This window comes from Podarcis tiliguerta (genome assembly GCF_965153285.1).
Source record: "Podarcis tiliguerta genome assembly, chromosome: 12".
Taxonomy (NCBI): Eukaryota; Metazoa; Chordata; class Lepidosauria; order Squamata; family Lacertidae; genus Podarcis; species Podarcis tiliguerta.
The window spans coordinates 35311873-35328882 of record NC_139545.1 but is presented as its reverse complement, the minus strand read 5'-3'; the positions used below and the strand labels follow the sequence as shown (position 1 = coordinate 35328882).

The following is a 17010-nucleotide window of genomic DNA, read 5'->3' as shown; positions in this document are numbered from 1 at the left end:
GCAGGAGATCAAGAAAGTGCCGACCAGGGTGTGAATCAACCCTGATAATTTTCCTCACTCTTCTGAGGCAACGTTCTTCCGCTATTTCATCCAGCAGATTCACGGGACAGCCCATAATATCTTGTGCTGTATTCACCGCCCTCTGTAGGCACTTCCTATCAGTTTATGTCAAACCAGCGTACCACACTGTGATGCAGTATGAAAGGACACTTTCTATTGTTGACCGGTAGAAGGAGATCATCAAATGTTGATTGACATTGTTCTTCCGCAATACTCTGAGGAGATGGAGTCTCTGTTGGGCTTTCTTAACCACCTGGGTTGTATTTATTTACCAAGTAAGGTCTTCACTGAGATAAACTCCTAGGAATTTAAAGGAAGATTTAAATGGGGGAGAGTGCTGTTGTACTCGGGTCCTGATATCAGGCTTTCCATAATTATATGGTTGATTACTGCAATAACAGGATGCTGGGCTAAATTGGCCTTTGATCTGACCCCAAAGGGCTCTTTTTATGTTCCCACTTACTAAACTGAGTAAAACGCTGTGTGTTAGTCTCTGTGGAGTTTTATTGGTGGCATATGTGAACCTCATTTGCCTCTTATTACCAGGAGTGTCAAGGACCAAAAGCCACCTTTAAAAACTGTCGCCATGCAGAGGCGTCATCTGCTACTCATTAGTACCTTACAACAGGAGTGTAGTTTTGTTCTATGTAAAGTCTCAAAGTGAGGCTCATGTGTTCATCATCAGGACTGTAGTGCACATTACCTGTATAGGGAAGCCTTTTAGTATGTAATGCTTTATTGTGTTTTTATGTATGTTGGAAGCTGCCCAGAGTGGCTGGGGCAACTCAGTTAGATGGGCAGGGTACAAATAAAAAAGTAAAAATAAAATAAAATAATTATATATATATATATATATATATATATATATATATATATAGTTTCCCCAGCCACTCTGGGCAGCTCCCAACAGAATATTAAAAACACGATAAAACAGCAAATATTAAAAACTTCCCTAAACAGGGCTGCCTTCAGAAGTCTTCTAAAAGTCAGGTAGTTGTTTATTTCCTTGACATCTGATGGGAGAGTGTTCCACAGGGTGGGCGCCACTACTGAGAAGGCCCTCTGCCTGGTTCCCTCACTTCTCACAGTGAGGGAACCGCCAGAAGGCCCTCAGAGCTGGACCGTAAGTGTCTGGGCTGGATGATGGGGGTGGAGACGCTTCTTCAGGTATACTGGTCCAAGGCCCAGTTATTATTATTTCCTAAGTTATGACTTTGGGGCAGGTGCATTAAAAATATAAGAAGAGCCCTGTTGGAACAGGCCAGAGGCCTGTCTAGTCCAGAATCCTGTTCTCATAGAGGCCAACCAGATGCCTAAGTGAAGCCTTTAAGGATATGAGGACAATTTTTCATTCTCCCTTCTAATTGTATAGAGCAAGTCTGGCAATCTTATTTCTTTATGGAAAATAAGACCTATTGGCTCTTTAAAGTTACTAGATGAGCAGGGAGTGGGCAACCACAGCTTGAAGAATTATTTGCACCCCTGTACATTGGTACAGGGGTGCAACTAAAGGGACGCGGGTGGCGCTGTGGGTTAAACCACAGAGCCTAGGACTTGCCGATCAGAAGGTCGGCGGTTTGAATCCCCATGATGGGGTGAGCTCCCGTTGCTCGGTCCCTGCTCCTGCCAACCTAGCAGTTCAAAAGTACATCAAAGTGCAAGTAGATAAATATGTACTGCTCCGGCGGGAAGGTAAACAGCATTTCCGTGTGCTGCTCTGGTTCGCCAGAAGTAGCTTATTCAAGATGGCCACATGACCTGTACGCCGGCTCCCTCGGCCAATAAAGCGAGATGAGCGCCGCAACCCCAGAGTTGGTCACGACTGGACCTAAGGGGTCCCTTTACCTTTACATTGGTATACCTTGCATTTCCAAATGGCACCATCTAGGGCCAATTTAGACCAACTGAGGTCTATCGCCTTTAAATGTAGCGCAGTCAAATGCTCACAGTTCTAATTAGTGAATTTTGACTCCTAGTTTTCTACAGGCATCCGGTTTACTGTTCAGCGTTTTGAAAATGCCGAATTCAGCATCCAGTTTGAACTGCAAGTGAGAAGGTAAGCTGTGAGTATTGAAAAGCGCATGGAGCTGAAAGAGGCAGTAGGAAAGAGTGCTACTTTCCCAACTTCCTCCTTTAGCCATACATAGTTTTCAAGGGAGAAAAAGGTAATTGCATTCACCACCTCATGACCAAGTTGCTGGTGGGTGGGTGCATGTTTAAGGCTTTAGGAGCACCAAGAAAAATCTCAAGGGTACCGTTAAGGTGCCATGCTGGTAATTTCTGCTCTATGGTGTGTATTTAGCAGAGGATAAGAAATAAAATTTCTTTTTCTTATCTTGAAAGGGTAGGAAAAGCCTCCAAAAGATAGTTACTTTCCTCCAGAGATTCTCCATCATTCTCAGCAGTAACAAAGGAATGGTCCAAGTAAAGTTTACAAAGCAGAAGGCAGTTTATCACTAGTCCAGTCCACATGTCCATGAATTTGGTGAAGTTGCTACAGAAGGAAAGATTACTGGATAAGAGACATATGTCATGGGGCTTTTCCAAAGAGCAGCTATCATCACTCTAGATGTGTTTCCTAACCACATCACAAGATCAGTCTTCAGAAGTCCTGAGTTTTGTTGCATTACTGGAACATGTAATCTGATTACTATCATAGTAAATATATTTTCATGTTGATATAATAATATATAGGTACTTGAAGTAGAAATGAGACATTTCTTCATTTAATTAAATGTGTGCCTCTTTTGTTAGCATTTTTAAAACTTGTGAAATGAGCCTGTATGAGTAGTCAGGAATGTGGTTAGAGCTGTGATTTCTCTCTACACAAAGTAACTCTGGAATAAACTGGTAGATTACAAAGATTACAAAGCATGTGGTATATTACAAAGATTGAAGCTAATGCAACAGGTGATTTTTCCAGGTGTTCTGCTTGCCAGCTCGGTGGTGCATAGACCCTCTGGAAATATTTCTATACTCTTCAAAGTATGGCACAAATGCTTTCTCTCTTATTTCTAATATTTCTTCCTTTTCATTGAGGAATGATAATCGTTACCCCTTGATCCATGTCAACTCTCTTAGCAATTGACCAATAATGTTGGAAGGAAGGTTTTATAACCTATATCCTATTTTGGGTAGGTTATTATTAGGATATTGGGAGAAGAATGTGGAGGAAGAACCAGTTCCTTCAGAGTTACCAATATACACATGACATTTCCTTGTTTCATGAAGATCCAGGCCTTATCTATTATTGCAATGGCCCCAGAGAGTTGGGTGCATCTTCCACTACCCTGCTCCATCTCTCAAAGAGAGAATTGTTAATTCGATAAGTGCTATAGCCCCGAGCACGATAGGCTTAAGTAAAAAATGCTTTCAGGTTTATATATGTGAAACATAATTAACCTTTGCACAAATTTCTTTTAGTTCCAACAAGGTTAATCCCAACAGTAATCTGGTTGACCTTCAGATCGACATAAGTGCAGTAGCTCAAGTACAGGTCAGAGGGTAAGTACATTTTGTATTCAGGCTGGACATTAAAAAAAGAACCTAACCATAACTGTTTGCTTAGCTTACTGTGAGTGGGCAATAGTTAGGCCACAATGTTGATTGGTTCAAAAATGGGATTGGGCTCAAAAGCAAGCTGGTCCTACCATTAAGCAGAGTGAGTCATATATCGGTTGCAGATGCTGGAGTGAGGAGGAAAGACAACAACCTACAATTCTTCCTGAGCTATTCTCAGATGACAGATCTGTGTGTGTCACTTGGTCCTACCTGTGCCTAGACTTTTCTGTGCCCCTCAAGCTCACCTGCCGCCCTCGGATGTGTTGAAGAACACTGTCCCATTGCCAGTGTGGATCGTAGGAGCCAACTCATAGGGACTGAGGGGTCTTTGGCCCTCCCAATAAAATATTTGAGGGGGCCACCCTCCCACCCTCAAGTTGATGGACATTGCCATTCAAATGGTGTGCGTGCACCTCATCATGTGATCAGTTACGCAGGGCAGGGCTTACCTGCCCCTCCCCACAATACTTTGTTCAAGTTGGCACCCTGGCCCAGTATAGTCGTCTTCTGTGCATAGAATGCGGGGTTTGTGTGCACCCTCCTATCCTTTGCCTCAAGCACCAAAAAGTCTCAGGCTAGCCCTGCTCAATAGAACTTTCTCATTCGGAATTTCCACTGATTTCTCATTCTGCCAGAACAATTCCTCATACAAAAAAGTCCTATGCGCAGGAGCTTGAAGTTCTGACCCTACCACATAAAAGAAATGAGCAGATTGTATATTTGCGACTAGGTGTATTAGCTTTGTTATGGGGATTAAAAGCTTACTGTGCTTTGTATATTTGTCCCCCTCCCCTCTGTCTAACTTTGAGCTACATGACAGATGGAACAATGTGTCCTCCGTTGTCCATTGTGTTTGTTTCTGCACATTTGGTTTAGCACCGGACATTAGTGCTTCCTTCGCATTCAGAATCCCTAAACTAGGAACTCTAGAAAATGTTTTTAAAAGTTAGAGAGAATGGAGCTGGCGGACCCACTGCCTTTGTTTTCTTAATCGAGTTTAGATGTGGATCATAGCCCAGAGAGCTCCATCAGGTTGCCCAAGGGCTTCTGTGCACTCGGCGGTATTCCCTGGGAGCAACATTCCCACACAGTCTCACAAATTGCTCTTGAAACCTCTCCAAGTTTCCAAACCGGTTCACATTGCAGCATGGAGAACACTTCTTTGTGGAAGTATGGCCAAAGGTCCACACGACACATGGAACTAATTGAGCAATTCACCGGAGAGTGGCCAGTTTCCTTAATAAAATATCAGCAATCTTAAGTATACTTTTATCAAACGCGTGCATATTCCTATGCATCTACTTCGAGTCAAGTGCCTAAATGTAAACATCTGTTGCTAAGAAGGAAGCAGGTGAAGAAATAAAAATAATAGGACAGGATGTTAAAATCCTATGGCTGGACATAGCCAGTCTCAGCCATAACTCTGCAGCTTCTAAAAGTGCATCCTGCCTTTGCAGGACTTGGGAACATCACACAACATGGAAATGTCTCATGATCTCCAAAGAGTATTAAAATGGATGCTGTTTATGAAATAATACATCTTTGGCTAGACAAACACATCTTAAACTTTCCTTCCTTCCTTTGCTTCTTACAAAGCAATTTCCCTTGAAAATTAAATGTTTACTAAAATTCTTGCTGTTATCTATTCAATTTATATACTGCCCTTTATCAAAAGAGCCCTGGGTGGTGTACGACAATAAGAACACATTGCAGAGCATCAATAATAAAAGCATAATGAAAAGCATAACAACAGACATCACCATAATAAAATAATCATAATGTTACCTTATCGTTGTTCATGGGTATTGTAATTTCTGCAGTCTGGTTCTTTGCATTGCTATTAACTATTTAGAAAGACTGTTGAAGCATGTTCTCTATAAACTGAGAGGTGCCCCCCTCAAGCTGAACAAACAGGACTTGTGTGAAGATGGAGCGGTGGTCTCTTTGGAATGACCCTGTGATTAATTTCATGCACAATTGCCTCTTCCTTAAAGCCTGGAGATTCGTGCCGTAATGAGAAACCCAACATTCCTAATATTCCTCTCTGCCATACCAAGAGCCTTGGCAAGCTGTTGTATCATTTTTGGGAGGCAGAGTGCAAGGAAGCCCTACTAGGCAGTATCTATACATCCACCCCTTTCCCTCTATCTTTATTCCCTCAAACATGGATGCTGGGTAACTAGGACTGAAGCTTGACTGTGATGGAGAAGCTCACATATGGGAAAGAGGATTTTGGGGGGTGCAGTGAGGAGGAGGTAGGCTGAACCCTCTCAGCATCTACCAAAGCATAAGGCTGCTTCTCACAGCAATTGAGTTTGCTGCAGTTACATAGGTGTTTTCCATAATAAACACTTTATTATTTATTATTCCCGTAATAAACATATCTGACATTCAGACGTACTGTCAAACCAAGGTTTTGGTTCTACAGGAATGGAACCTAATGGAACTTTGATTTCAGGTTCTTTCTCCTCCTATTGCATTATGCAATCTCCTCCTCCACCCCCTCTTGCTGATTTGTGGCAAACCATAGATTACCATGTTTCCTACTGTTCGATCCTGGTTTACTAGGCCAAATTACAATCAGTTTTGAGTCTAGTATGTCTCTTGCCAATGTATGTCATTCTCTACAGCTCTCTTCTGAACCTCACAGCAATGCTGCACAAAGGGTCAGGCTAAGAGAGACAGTGACCAGCACAAGGTTGTCCAGCAAGTTTCCAGGCTCAAGAGGAATTTGAACATGTGTCTCCCTGGTTCTAGAGGAGGGATAAGGAACCAGTGGCTCTCCAGGAGCTGTTGGACTACAGCTCCCATCAGCCCCTGCCAGCAAAACAAGGGGTTATGGGAGTTGCAGTCTAAGAAAATTAACTATATGTGTTCACTGTTTCTGTTCTAGGCCAACACCCTAAACCAGGAGTGGGGAACTGGATCTGGTAGCTGGCCAGATTCTTCCTTCCCTCACCACTTGTGGGTCAGCTTTGAGAGGTGGGCAGTGCCAACCACCTGTCATTCATCTGACACCATTATGACTTCATATGGCAACTTGAAAGGGGCTCCTTTTGAAGTTCATTTCAATACAAAACTGCTTGCAAATGTACTTTCAAAGGCAATGTCTCACTGATCAGCTAATGGGCACTAAGAGGCATCACTTTGAAGTGTGTTTCAAATAGTTTTCAATGCAAACTGCTTCAAACTGACTTTTAAGTGATGGCAGCCACGCCCTTGCTTGCCTCTCACCTGACATCAAGGGTGGGGCAGGCGGGCATGGTTTGGGGGAAATAACCAAGCACTAAACACAATACCATGCTCCCACACTTTTAAAAAAGCTACATGGGCATCTGTCAGTATATGCTCATGGAAAAATTCCCACAATTTCTAGTTGCTATCATACATAACCATCATTTTCTTAAATCAGATTTAATGTTTTTCATTTGTATAACAGACAATTGATCAGATAGGGCTGTACTTTTCTACCATTTCAGAGTCTCCCATCCTCCACAAATCATTTTGCCAATTCATAACTGGGAACCAAAGGATGAACCTACTAAAGAAGATGAGATTGGACCTTTGGTGGAGCACATATACCAGGTAAATATGCATATACAAATGAACCATTGACTTCCAAGGGATTTGTTGGTATAATGCTCCACAGACAAACCGTGAAATTATTCTTTGCCAGCGATTGGGTTCTAGATGGGGATTTTGGCCAGCCAGCAACACTTCGCATGCAGCAATGCTGAGTGAACTTCTGAGCTGTTTGTGAGACATACCTCTGTCAGTTTCAAGCACAGCCACCACAAAACCCACAAAAAGTGAAGTTGCCTTGGCAAGATTGAAATTGACAGAACTGTATGTGGAACCAGATGATACACCCATGTCTGTCAAGAGGTAACCGATATTAATAACAGGAAATTATATTAGAATAAAGGTTGTTTTTAAGCATGAAAAGCATGCCTTTGAACATCACACACAAACACACCTATTAAAAAACTCTTTTCCTCACTTCTTGAAACCTGAAAAGGAGTCAGTGCACTCTGGGTCATCTTCCAACCAAATTAATCTGAACAATTCTCCTGCCCCAGATATGGCCACATTCAACTGGGAACTAGTATCAATAGAACTCAATTGGGTGTGTGAGCCCTGTGAAAAACATCACTGAGCATTAGGGAATGAGGAGAGCTCTAGAATGGGAATACAGAGCCTGTGACTCTCCAGATGTTTCCAGACTCCAACTCCCATCATTCCTGACCACCAGCGTAGCTCTCAATTGGGAAAAGAATGACCCAGCTGTGTTTACACAGTCAGAGTTGAAAGGAGGAGCCAGCAAGAAAGTCGTTTGGCTCAAAAGCTACACAAAAAGCCAAGAGAATTTGTAGGCTGTGAGCAATTACCCAGGAGAAAGTTGGCATGCCATGAAGAGAGCTGTGAGGACATAGGATTGCTAGGTAGAATCAAGTGCATGGCAAGAGAATTCAGCTGGTTTTGGCTTCTGTCGCCACACCATTGCAATCTGGCAACAAGCAGCAGAAAACATTGGGAAGGGTCAGAATTGATGTGAATGAACAAGCTGTATCTTGGGCTGCAGGATTCCAGTTCAATTTATTCTCTTTGTGTGTGTCTACTCCGTAGTTGCAGAACATTGGGCCAAGTGCCATCAATGATACAGTCTTGTATGTGGAATGGCCAGTTCTGAGCAGAAAGGAATTCCTCCTTTACATCCTTCACATTCAGACACATGGACCACTGCAATGTCAAACAAGCTCTGCAATCAATAGTTTGGAAATAAAGGTAGGGGACTTACATGGAGTTTCTTGGTTCACCTATATGGAGCAACTATTTATTTTATCAAACTTCCAACCAGGACTCTGCAATCATCATCTGAGGCCCTTCTTAGTGTGCCTCCTCCACAGGAGGTCTGGAAGGTGGCAACACGAGAAGGGGCCTTTTCTGCAGTGGCTCCCAGTTTGTGGAATTCTCTCCCCAGGAAGGCTCACTTGGCACCTTCATTACATATCTTTAGGTGCCAGGCAAGAACATTCCTCTTCTTTCCAGCCCTTTGGCTAATTAAATAATTCACCTAATTCCCCCTTTCTAAAACAACATGTGAGCTGAAACATAGCCACCGTTTGAAATACAAAAGCTTCTCTGAATTTTGCAACACAGTTCTCAAGCCAAGCAATATGCATAAAAATGCACGTATTGGTGAAAATAACATACACAAATGTGTTAGGGAGGAAATGCATACAAAAATGTGTGTATTAGGCAAAATTGCATACAAAAAAATTGTATATTAGGAGAAATTCACACTTTAATGCTGATGAAGTTTCATTTATTTGTTTATTTAATTTCTATACCGCATTATATTTTCAAGAAAAATCCCAGAGCGGTTTACAGCATATTGAATCAATAAAACATAAATAAAACAATCTGAAGAAAGACAAATATAGAGTATACAGTCAAAGCAACATAACAGAAAACAAAAAAATTATCTTAAATATTTCATAATAAAACATTGCAAAGGAGCTCAACTACAGAATACATATTTAACCTAGTAGGGTTGGGTGAGTGTGGGCCCCGCTCCCTAGGCCAGGTGGAAAAGACCTTGCAGGGCCTTCACGCCTTACAGCCGGGCGATGTTCCTCCGGCCTCATGAGAACTTTTCTTCCAAAAATAATTGCAAAGTGATGTGGAAATGTGGAGAACTGAATTTAAAATTCAAAAAATGAGAAACTAAGAGAAACTGCCCCCCCTCCCTGTCACATGAAGCAGGTCTTTGCCTCTGTCTTTTTACTTCCCCCAACTATGCCTTTTTCTTTCTGCTTTTCTTCTTTCTGTCATGTGTGATGTGTTCTAAACTGTATTATTATCTTCATTGCTCTCCCACGAGATCTTTCCAGTTGTTTGTTTCCTGGAGTAATACCAGGATCGCTTTTATTGCCAGCATTGTCATATGAGCTGTAGAACGTTTTGCTTTAATTTGTTCAGCCCTGGTGAAAAATTGCACATTTATTCTAGTCGCACGACTCACATCAGAATACAATTTCTCTCTGCTTCTTCCAAAGTTGACGTCCTCCTTATGTTGCAGAGAAGCAAAAAAAATGAGACTAAAATAATTTTATTGTAATTACGAACAAAAAAAATGACATATCAACAAAAACAAATGTAAGTTCTAAGATTTAATCTACAAATGTTATATTTGGAGCCATTCATCCAAAGTTCCCCACCCCACATTGCAGTGCTGAAGTCCTCAGTTGGAATAATTCATTTCCCAGAAAGTAAAAATACACACACAAAAAACCCTGGTCCTGGTCATACCAAAATTATTTACTGGTACCAAAAAATAATAACAACTACCCACAAGATTTCTAGAAATCAGTAGTAAATTTCTGCCTGGATGAAAATAAATGGAACCCTAGGCTCAGGAGTTTAATTAAAGCAAAGTATCATCATGAAAGTTAATCAGATGGCAAAAGAAACAAACCAGTCCTGTTATCTAGTCTTTAAAACAAAATATTTTACAGTATCCTTCCTGGCTGTAGTTAATCCTCTTGCTAGTTGAAGAGGGCAAAGTATCATCTCTCAGGGTAGAGCTGTTAAACGAAAAGAAGAAAAGTCAATAGCAAACCCAAGATCTCTGTTAGAGAGCAATTGCAGAGTTATGTTCACAGCTCTTTCTTCTTTCCCTTTGCAGTTTGCTGTCCCAGAGGACACTCCGGAACTCGCTGCTTTCTTACGCAACTCCTCCATTCCCCACTATGTTGGACGGAGGGAAGCCAAAGTGGTGGAGCATCAAAAGAACTCTGCAAAAGTTCTGGTGAGATGGATGGAAGTTACAGTGCCGCACACTGAAGACTTTTGGGTGCAGTCTTAAGTGGGGGGCTGTTGTTATTCTAGTGTTGGTATGACCAGTGACAACTGCACTTCCCTTCGTGTTTTGGGGCGTATGCTGTGAGCTTTAACTGCCTGTTCTTACACGGAGAAAGAAACAGAAGCAGAAACACTTATGTAATAGTTTATGGCCTACCACATATAACTACAGCTTGTCTGAACGAATGTCTGGCAATTGAGCACACAGATCTGCAGTCCTGATGACCAATTTTCAAATGGTCAAATGAATATGAAATTTCCGACAGTAACCTAAAGGTGGTGGACACCATGCGCTGTTAGAGCTACTGTTGCTTCCCAAAATCATCTAAATAAAACAAAACCATCTAAATATAATAATTTCACATATTGCCCAGTCTTCCCTCATTTTCAGGGATTTTGAAGGAGGGTCCTGCGAATCCTCGGCACCTTTAGCAAACTACAGCTTCCAGGATTCTTTGGGGAAGCCATGACTGTTTAAAGTGGTGCGATACCGCTTTAAAGGTATAGTGCAGACGGGGCCATACTAAGGAAACACTCTTCAGATCTTCCCACTTGCAACAGGAAGGTCAGGGTGAAATGGTCATGGCCAGTACATATCCATTCATCCTCCTCCCCAGTTTGAGCTGTCACGTATTATTTTTTTGAACACTAGGACAGCTGCCAACAAGAAACTGCTTATTTGTTTACCAGTTCTTCCAGATTTTTTAAAAAAGACCAACATTTTAAGTTTTCATTTTATTTTTTCTTGAAGTTTAATTTCTTTCATTTATGGGGGAGGGCAGGTGAGTTGTCCTCCCCTCAAACTTTAGGGTGGGTATGTTTTTCACTCCCCCTTAGGGTTTGTTTTTTTTTTCATTCTACAAAGCTTGAGATTGCACCAAGTCTTCTGGTACCTCCCCCCTTGTGCCATTTTAGCTGCATAGAGTTTGTCACTCACCCCTGAATTTTGCAAATAGAGGGAATGATTTGGAGCAGAATTCAGATTATGCATGGGGGTGGGGAAGAGCTCAACAACTCTTTTGTCCTTATTCTCACTGTTTGAAATATGGCAACCCTAGGAAAGAAATTCAAGAGAAAAATCTGAAATCAGTTATCATTTTAATTTGGCAGTATGAAAATCTTCTTACAGTTATCTTGGTTTCTTATTCTAATTGCCAGAGACAAAAGAAAATGTATTCTAAATTCCATGGAGACCACCTTTTGTAAAATATTACCGCTCAGCCGTAAAAACTTTTAATGCCTCATTATCTGTTATCTCCCACAATGACTGGCCTGCCTGTTTGCCAGTACAGATTCAACAACTGCAAATGCTTAGCCCCAATGTTAACTGTGTGTGGGATCTGCATTTTATATAGTAAAAACAAACAGAACCAGATCTTTTATTCAGTAGTTTGCTCCAACTACTATTGTGCTTGGATTTAGCCTGACAGCATTTGGTACTGTGTCTCTTTCTCATGTCATCTTTTGGATAGTATAGAAGAGAGATGATTAAAGGGAGAGAAGAGCACACCATTTATCTTGTGCTCTGCTGCTTACACTGGTCTCAGCATCCCCCTGCAGTACTCACTCAGGGGCTCTCATGACAGCCTGCCTTGGTTTCTTGGGCAAGGAATGCCCCCCATACACAATTCCATTGTGCACATCATGGAACATCCCCCAGCATGGAGGGAGAACAAACATATTGAACTGCTCAAAATCTTGTGTAATATTAAAGTCCATGGATTGCAGCCCGTGGCTGGGATTCAGAAAATCTACTTCTGGCAAGCCACAGGGTTTGCCTTAGCATAGTAGAATTTTTTACATATTTCTCCCTCTAACAGCAAGCTCAGTGCCAAACAGTGTTTGGAATGGAGGGGAGTTTAAAAAGCAGAGTTACCATATGGAAGGTGGAGGGCAGGAAGGGTCTTATGTTTCTATGGGGGGGGGGGTGTTAAAACCCCTGTGAGCGCAGGAAAGTAATTGCAAGGTTCTTTGGCTCCTGGGCTTATAAGTTCATCCAGTTCCTGCAATATTAACAACAAAATCACCCTTAGAATGCAAATTACATACATCTGAAAAAAAACACCCTGGAATATCTGCTGAAGCCTTTCATTATGTGACTCTTTCTTTCATCTAGTGCGATTATGAATTGAAAAAATAATACATACCTCGCTTGCTCCTACAAGACAGAGAGATAAACAAATCAAGCTAGATTAAAGAGTGATTAAATAAGAGAAACTAAACAAACATGTCCTCTAAAACATTGCCTTTCGGTAAATTCTGTATAATCAAGGCCCTGCTGAGGAAGTGGATGGGAGCTGAGAAAACACAAGTTGAGAAAACACAATCTCTCATTCAGCTCTCATGGAGAACTGAACGTTTATGTAACGTCACGTAATTTTCTGTACAAATTTAACTTCGCACCGCCATTTAGGGAGTTCGCAATCCAAAGCATCCGGTTCCTCTCTTAAGATACAATTGTGCGGAAAGAGCATCATTACACAGAAATGCAGGGCCCCTCCAGACTGTTGTTTTTTTTGGGGGTGTACTCTGTGACATGTTCTTGATGCAACGATACAGTGTTAGTGTTGGGTTTATTCTGCTTCTGTGGTTCTTCTCCAGTGCTACCACATTATTGCTGTCCAGACCTGCTATAAAGCAGGACCAAACCGAAAACAGAACGTTTGTGGGATATAAAAAGTTAAGGGATTTCAGCAAGACATTACAGGATATGCACTGGTTGGAAATGAAGCAGTGTGACTCCCCAAAAATCTTTGCATGTGCAAATAATTAGTTCTCATATGACCACTCCTACAGCACCATGAGCACAAATCATCATGATTATGCAATAAAAAAGATGCTTGGAGGAGCTCTAACATTAAAGTGTCAATTTCAGTGTTGGGGGAGTCAGGGATAACATAAAAGCTCTACAACTTGGTGTTTATTGTGCCATAATATATGTATGTATGTTGCAGGTGTCTTCCTTTGTGCCCTTCAATTGATCCTCACTTCCAGCTGATCAGCTCTCTGTGTCACTAACTAACCTCGATGCTGATAATTCTTATCATAAACCTCATCAGTAGTCTTAGCCTAACTAAGCCAACTAGATGATCTATCCATGTATGTTTCATGATTTTCACACACAAGGTTTTCACCCAAGGGGTGCATTAGAGTCCACCATAATGGAGACCCCACTAAAATTCAACCCCAAGTACAATTCAAATATGTTGTTTCCTCATTTTTAAAGTTTACATGGGATTTTGGTTAAATAACAAAAATGAAACCATGAGAGTATTGTGTTGAATGAAATCTGCTAATTCTCCACTGCGGAAACCTAGGTTCTACACAAGTGTCTCCAAGGAAACATAGATTCAATTCTTATGACTATATATGCATTTTAAGTAATTCATTTTTATTTTTAATTTTTTTTAAAGAAACACAAATTCAGTCTATTTTTCCTTTCCAAAAATGAAAATCCATCTTGCTGGGAATGCACATTGCATGCAGGACACACTATTTGTTAATGCATTTGTCTAGATCCCAAAAGATAGTTAGAATGCCGTATTGTTTCCTGTACAGAATTGCACAAATGTGGAGTGCTTGATGATAACTTGTTCAGTGGGACTCTTAGAAAGAGGGAAAAGTGCTGCACTGAAAATACGGTCTCGTTTGTGGGCTTCAACATTTCTACAGGTAAGAAAATGCAAGCTAAAATATTGGGGAATGTATTGTATGTGTATTATGTACTGCAAAATGAAGCTTCCCTCTGGCTTTTGAAATCATAGCTACAGGCTGCTTCTAGATTAGAGTAGGGAAACCTGCAGCCCTCCACATGACTGAGGCTGATGGGAGCTGTAGTGCAACACCATCTGGAGAGCAATAGGTTCCCCATCCTTTCCCTGGCCCTGAATGATACTAGAAATCTCATCTCCTCCAATCAAACCCCAATTCAAGTGTGTAAAGGCAAAAGTGAACTTCAAAACACTGGTCTTCCCTTCTGTGTGCAGCTTGGCTTGCTCCATGCCAGAGGGCCAAGTCTCAAGCTTGGGCGAAATGTCCTATCTCAGTTTTTAGCATTATCTGTAAAACAATGCATGCCTCTTTTGTATGTGCCACACTTCAACTTTCTAACCAATGTTGAAATACCTTTGGGAATCCCTTTCATTCCAAGGTGAGACAGTCAATTGTCTCACTTACACATTTCACTAGTAACAAGCTGCTCTGGGTTGTGCCATTCAGAAACCTTTGAAGTTGGTGTAGGCACAACCTAACTGTTTGGGGAATACAATCTCAGGCCCACCTTTTGAGAGAAATGTTTACGAATTCTACACTAGAGTTTTCCTGTAAACAGCATGCTAGGACATACTCAATGTAACGTGTGACACTGCCTTGAAATTATTGGGGAAAGGCAAGTGACCCTTATTTCCAGTTATCCACTGGATCTCATTGATCCTCAGGAAAGATTCAGGGACCAGTAATAGATGCTGTGGTGGTCTGGTGGTGCTCACCTGCCCCCTCAACAGCTAAGCCTCTGAAGTGGGCAGGGAGGTCAGCACGGTGCAAACACCACCAGCAGTGCCAATCTGGCACTCTTGCTGGTGCACTTGCACTGTGCTCATCTCACCAGTGCACCCCTTCTCCTCTCAGTGAGCAGCAGTGACTCAGCTGTTGGGAGTTCAGGTGAGTACCGCCATACCACAGCATCCACTACTGGCAGAGACCGGTGTCATACAGGTAGATCCAGCAGCAACATTCCTTTTGAAGCAGCCAGAATTGCCCTCATCTGCATAAGCTGAAATGCTTCAGGGATCACATAACTTGAATGAATATAACCGATTCCCCCAAATTTGCCTTACACAGTTACCTGTCTAACCAACTATCTGTGCAACATGTCTGATAATGGAGTTTTAAAAAGAGAAGCACTTTTCTTCTTCAAACAACCCTATGTCGTTCAGTATGACATTAAACAAAATAATGGAACAGCAGCTTCTCCTTCCAGATACAAAAGTGTAATCCTGCCGAGTATTTAATCCATTGTGATTTATTTTTTTGGAATAAAGAACACATGTTTCATTTCAAAGAGTGAATAAATTATATAGATTTTTTTAAAAAAAAAAACCTGAACAACTTTCTAACTTTCTGAAATATTAAAGTGACATCTGCCTCACTGCAAGTTGTAGTCTGCCGCCTTAAAGCCTAAAACGTTATCACAAACTGCAGTAATATGAAGCGAGATGATTAAACATGTTTGGGTAAACAAGCAGCCTAGGGTCTCCCAATGAGCCAACAAAGATAATGAAGGCAGTTGAATCAGAGCCAAGAAAGGACAGGATAGTTTCTGGCTTTCCTTCAAAGCTTGAATGCAAACAAGAACATATGTTAAATTTTGTAGTCAGCCTTGCTGAACCAGCAAATCATCAATTGCCTAATTCATACAAAAAAAGAAATAGCCTTATTTGGAAATACTACATCGTGTTTCCACTATGACTTCTATTAGCTTTCCATTTACGTAATTTATGACATATCTGATGTGTTTATAAAATAAACTCTAGTCAAAGAGGCAAACTGTACTTTGCATGCAAACATATGGGTCGATGCCCTGAACAGCAACTTGAGGAAGCTGTGATTTTGAATAGGGAAGCAGCAGGAGGAGGGATATTTAATATTTTATCCACCTCCTACATTTCAGAGCTTCTTTCAGGGAGATTTGGAGTTGAGAAGATATGGAGAAGGACACGATAAGGCAACTCCTTCAACATTCAAAAGAGCAACTCCTGAAACTGCTTTTCTGAACATAAATCATTGGTGTAGTTTGTCCCTAACTTGTTTGACGCTGATCTACCTTTTACAAACAACATTTGTGTGCAATGATCTCTCACAATGCAAAATTTTTGAAATAATAATCTTGGAGTGAAGTATTGCTTATATTACATGGCATTTGTTCAGGGTCATTTTCTTGGTTCCTACTAGTTGGATCTCAAGCTGGGAAGGAGTGCTAATGAATTCCCAAAGTGTGCGCCTAAATGGCAACAGCACATTTCTCACTTTCCCCCACCTAAATATGCCAGACATCAGAGGAAATGAGGTGTAACCTCTCCCTCTTTTCAGTGAAGCAGGACTAACATTATTACAATAACATGACCAGAAAATGTTGTTTCACAGTGTGCTTCAGTTTGGGGAGCAAAGTTCAGAACTACCACAAGGCCTCAATTAAGGAACATGGATTTTTGTCCCTTATAAGAAGGTTGATGGTGTTGTTGGATCAGGCCAAGGGGTCTAGTGCACCTTCCTGTTCTCACTGCGGCCAAACCAGAAGCCTCTTGGAAGCAGGATCCAAGGGCAACAGCACTCTCTCCACTTGCAATTCCAAGCAACTTGTATTCCCTCCTGAAAGGGACGGCTTTCCCTCAAACGTAACTCAACAAGATGAAGTTCTCTGGGGCTGCCTCTTCTGGTGTAGTAGCCAATATAGTTTCAAAGGTTGGAACATCATTCAGATCCTCTTGAGAGGAAAATAGGAACCCTACTTGATGCAGTCAACTGTTC

General features: G+C 41.4%; 1 protein-coding gene across 2 annotated transcripts in view; it reads left to right on the top strand.

Annotated features, from left to right (window-relative positions):
* The window catches only part of ITGA8 (integrin subunit alpha 8), a 120505-nt gene that overhangs the window by 77553 nt on the left and 25942 nt on the right, over window positions 1–17010 (top strand). The window contains exons 22-28 of one of the 2 annotated variants that reach the window (XM_083405729.1): window positions 2037–2116; window positions 3484–3564; window positions 7101–7206; window positions 8248–8406; window positions 10310–10432; window positions 14044–14157; window positions 16154–16746. In XM_083405729.1, coding sequence (XP_083261855.1) covers window positions 2037–2116; window positions 3484–3564; window positions 7101–7206; window positions 8248–8406; window positions 10310–10432; window positions 14044–14157; window positions 16154–16378 — 888 coding nt within the window. In that variant the 3' untranslated portion in view covers window positions 16379–16746. Of the gene's footprint in view, window positions 1–2036; window positions 2117–3483; window positions 3565–7100; window positions 7207–8247; window positions 8407–10309; window positions 10433–14043; window positions 14158–16153; window positions 16747–17010 lie in introns of those variants that run through there. The other variant, XM_083405728.1, reaches the window with a different exon arrangement.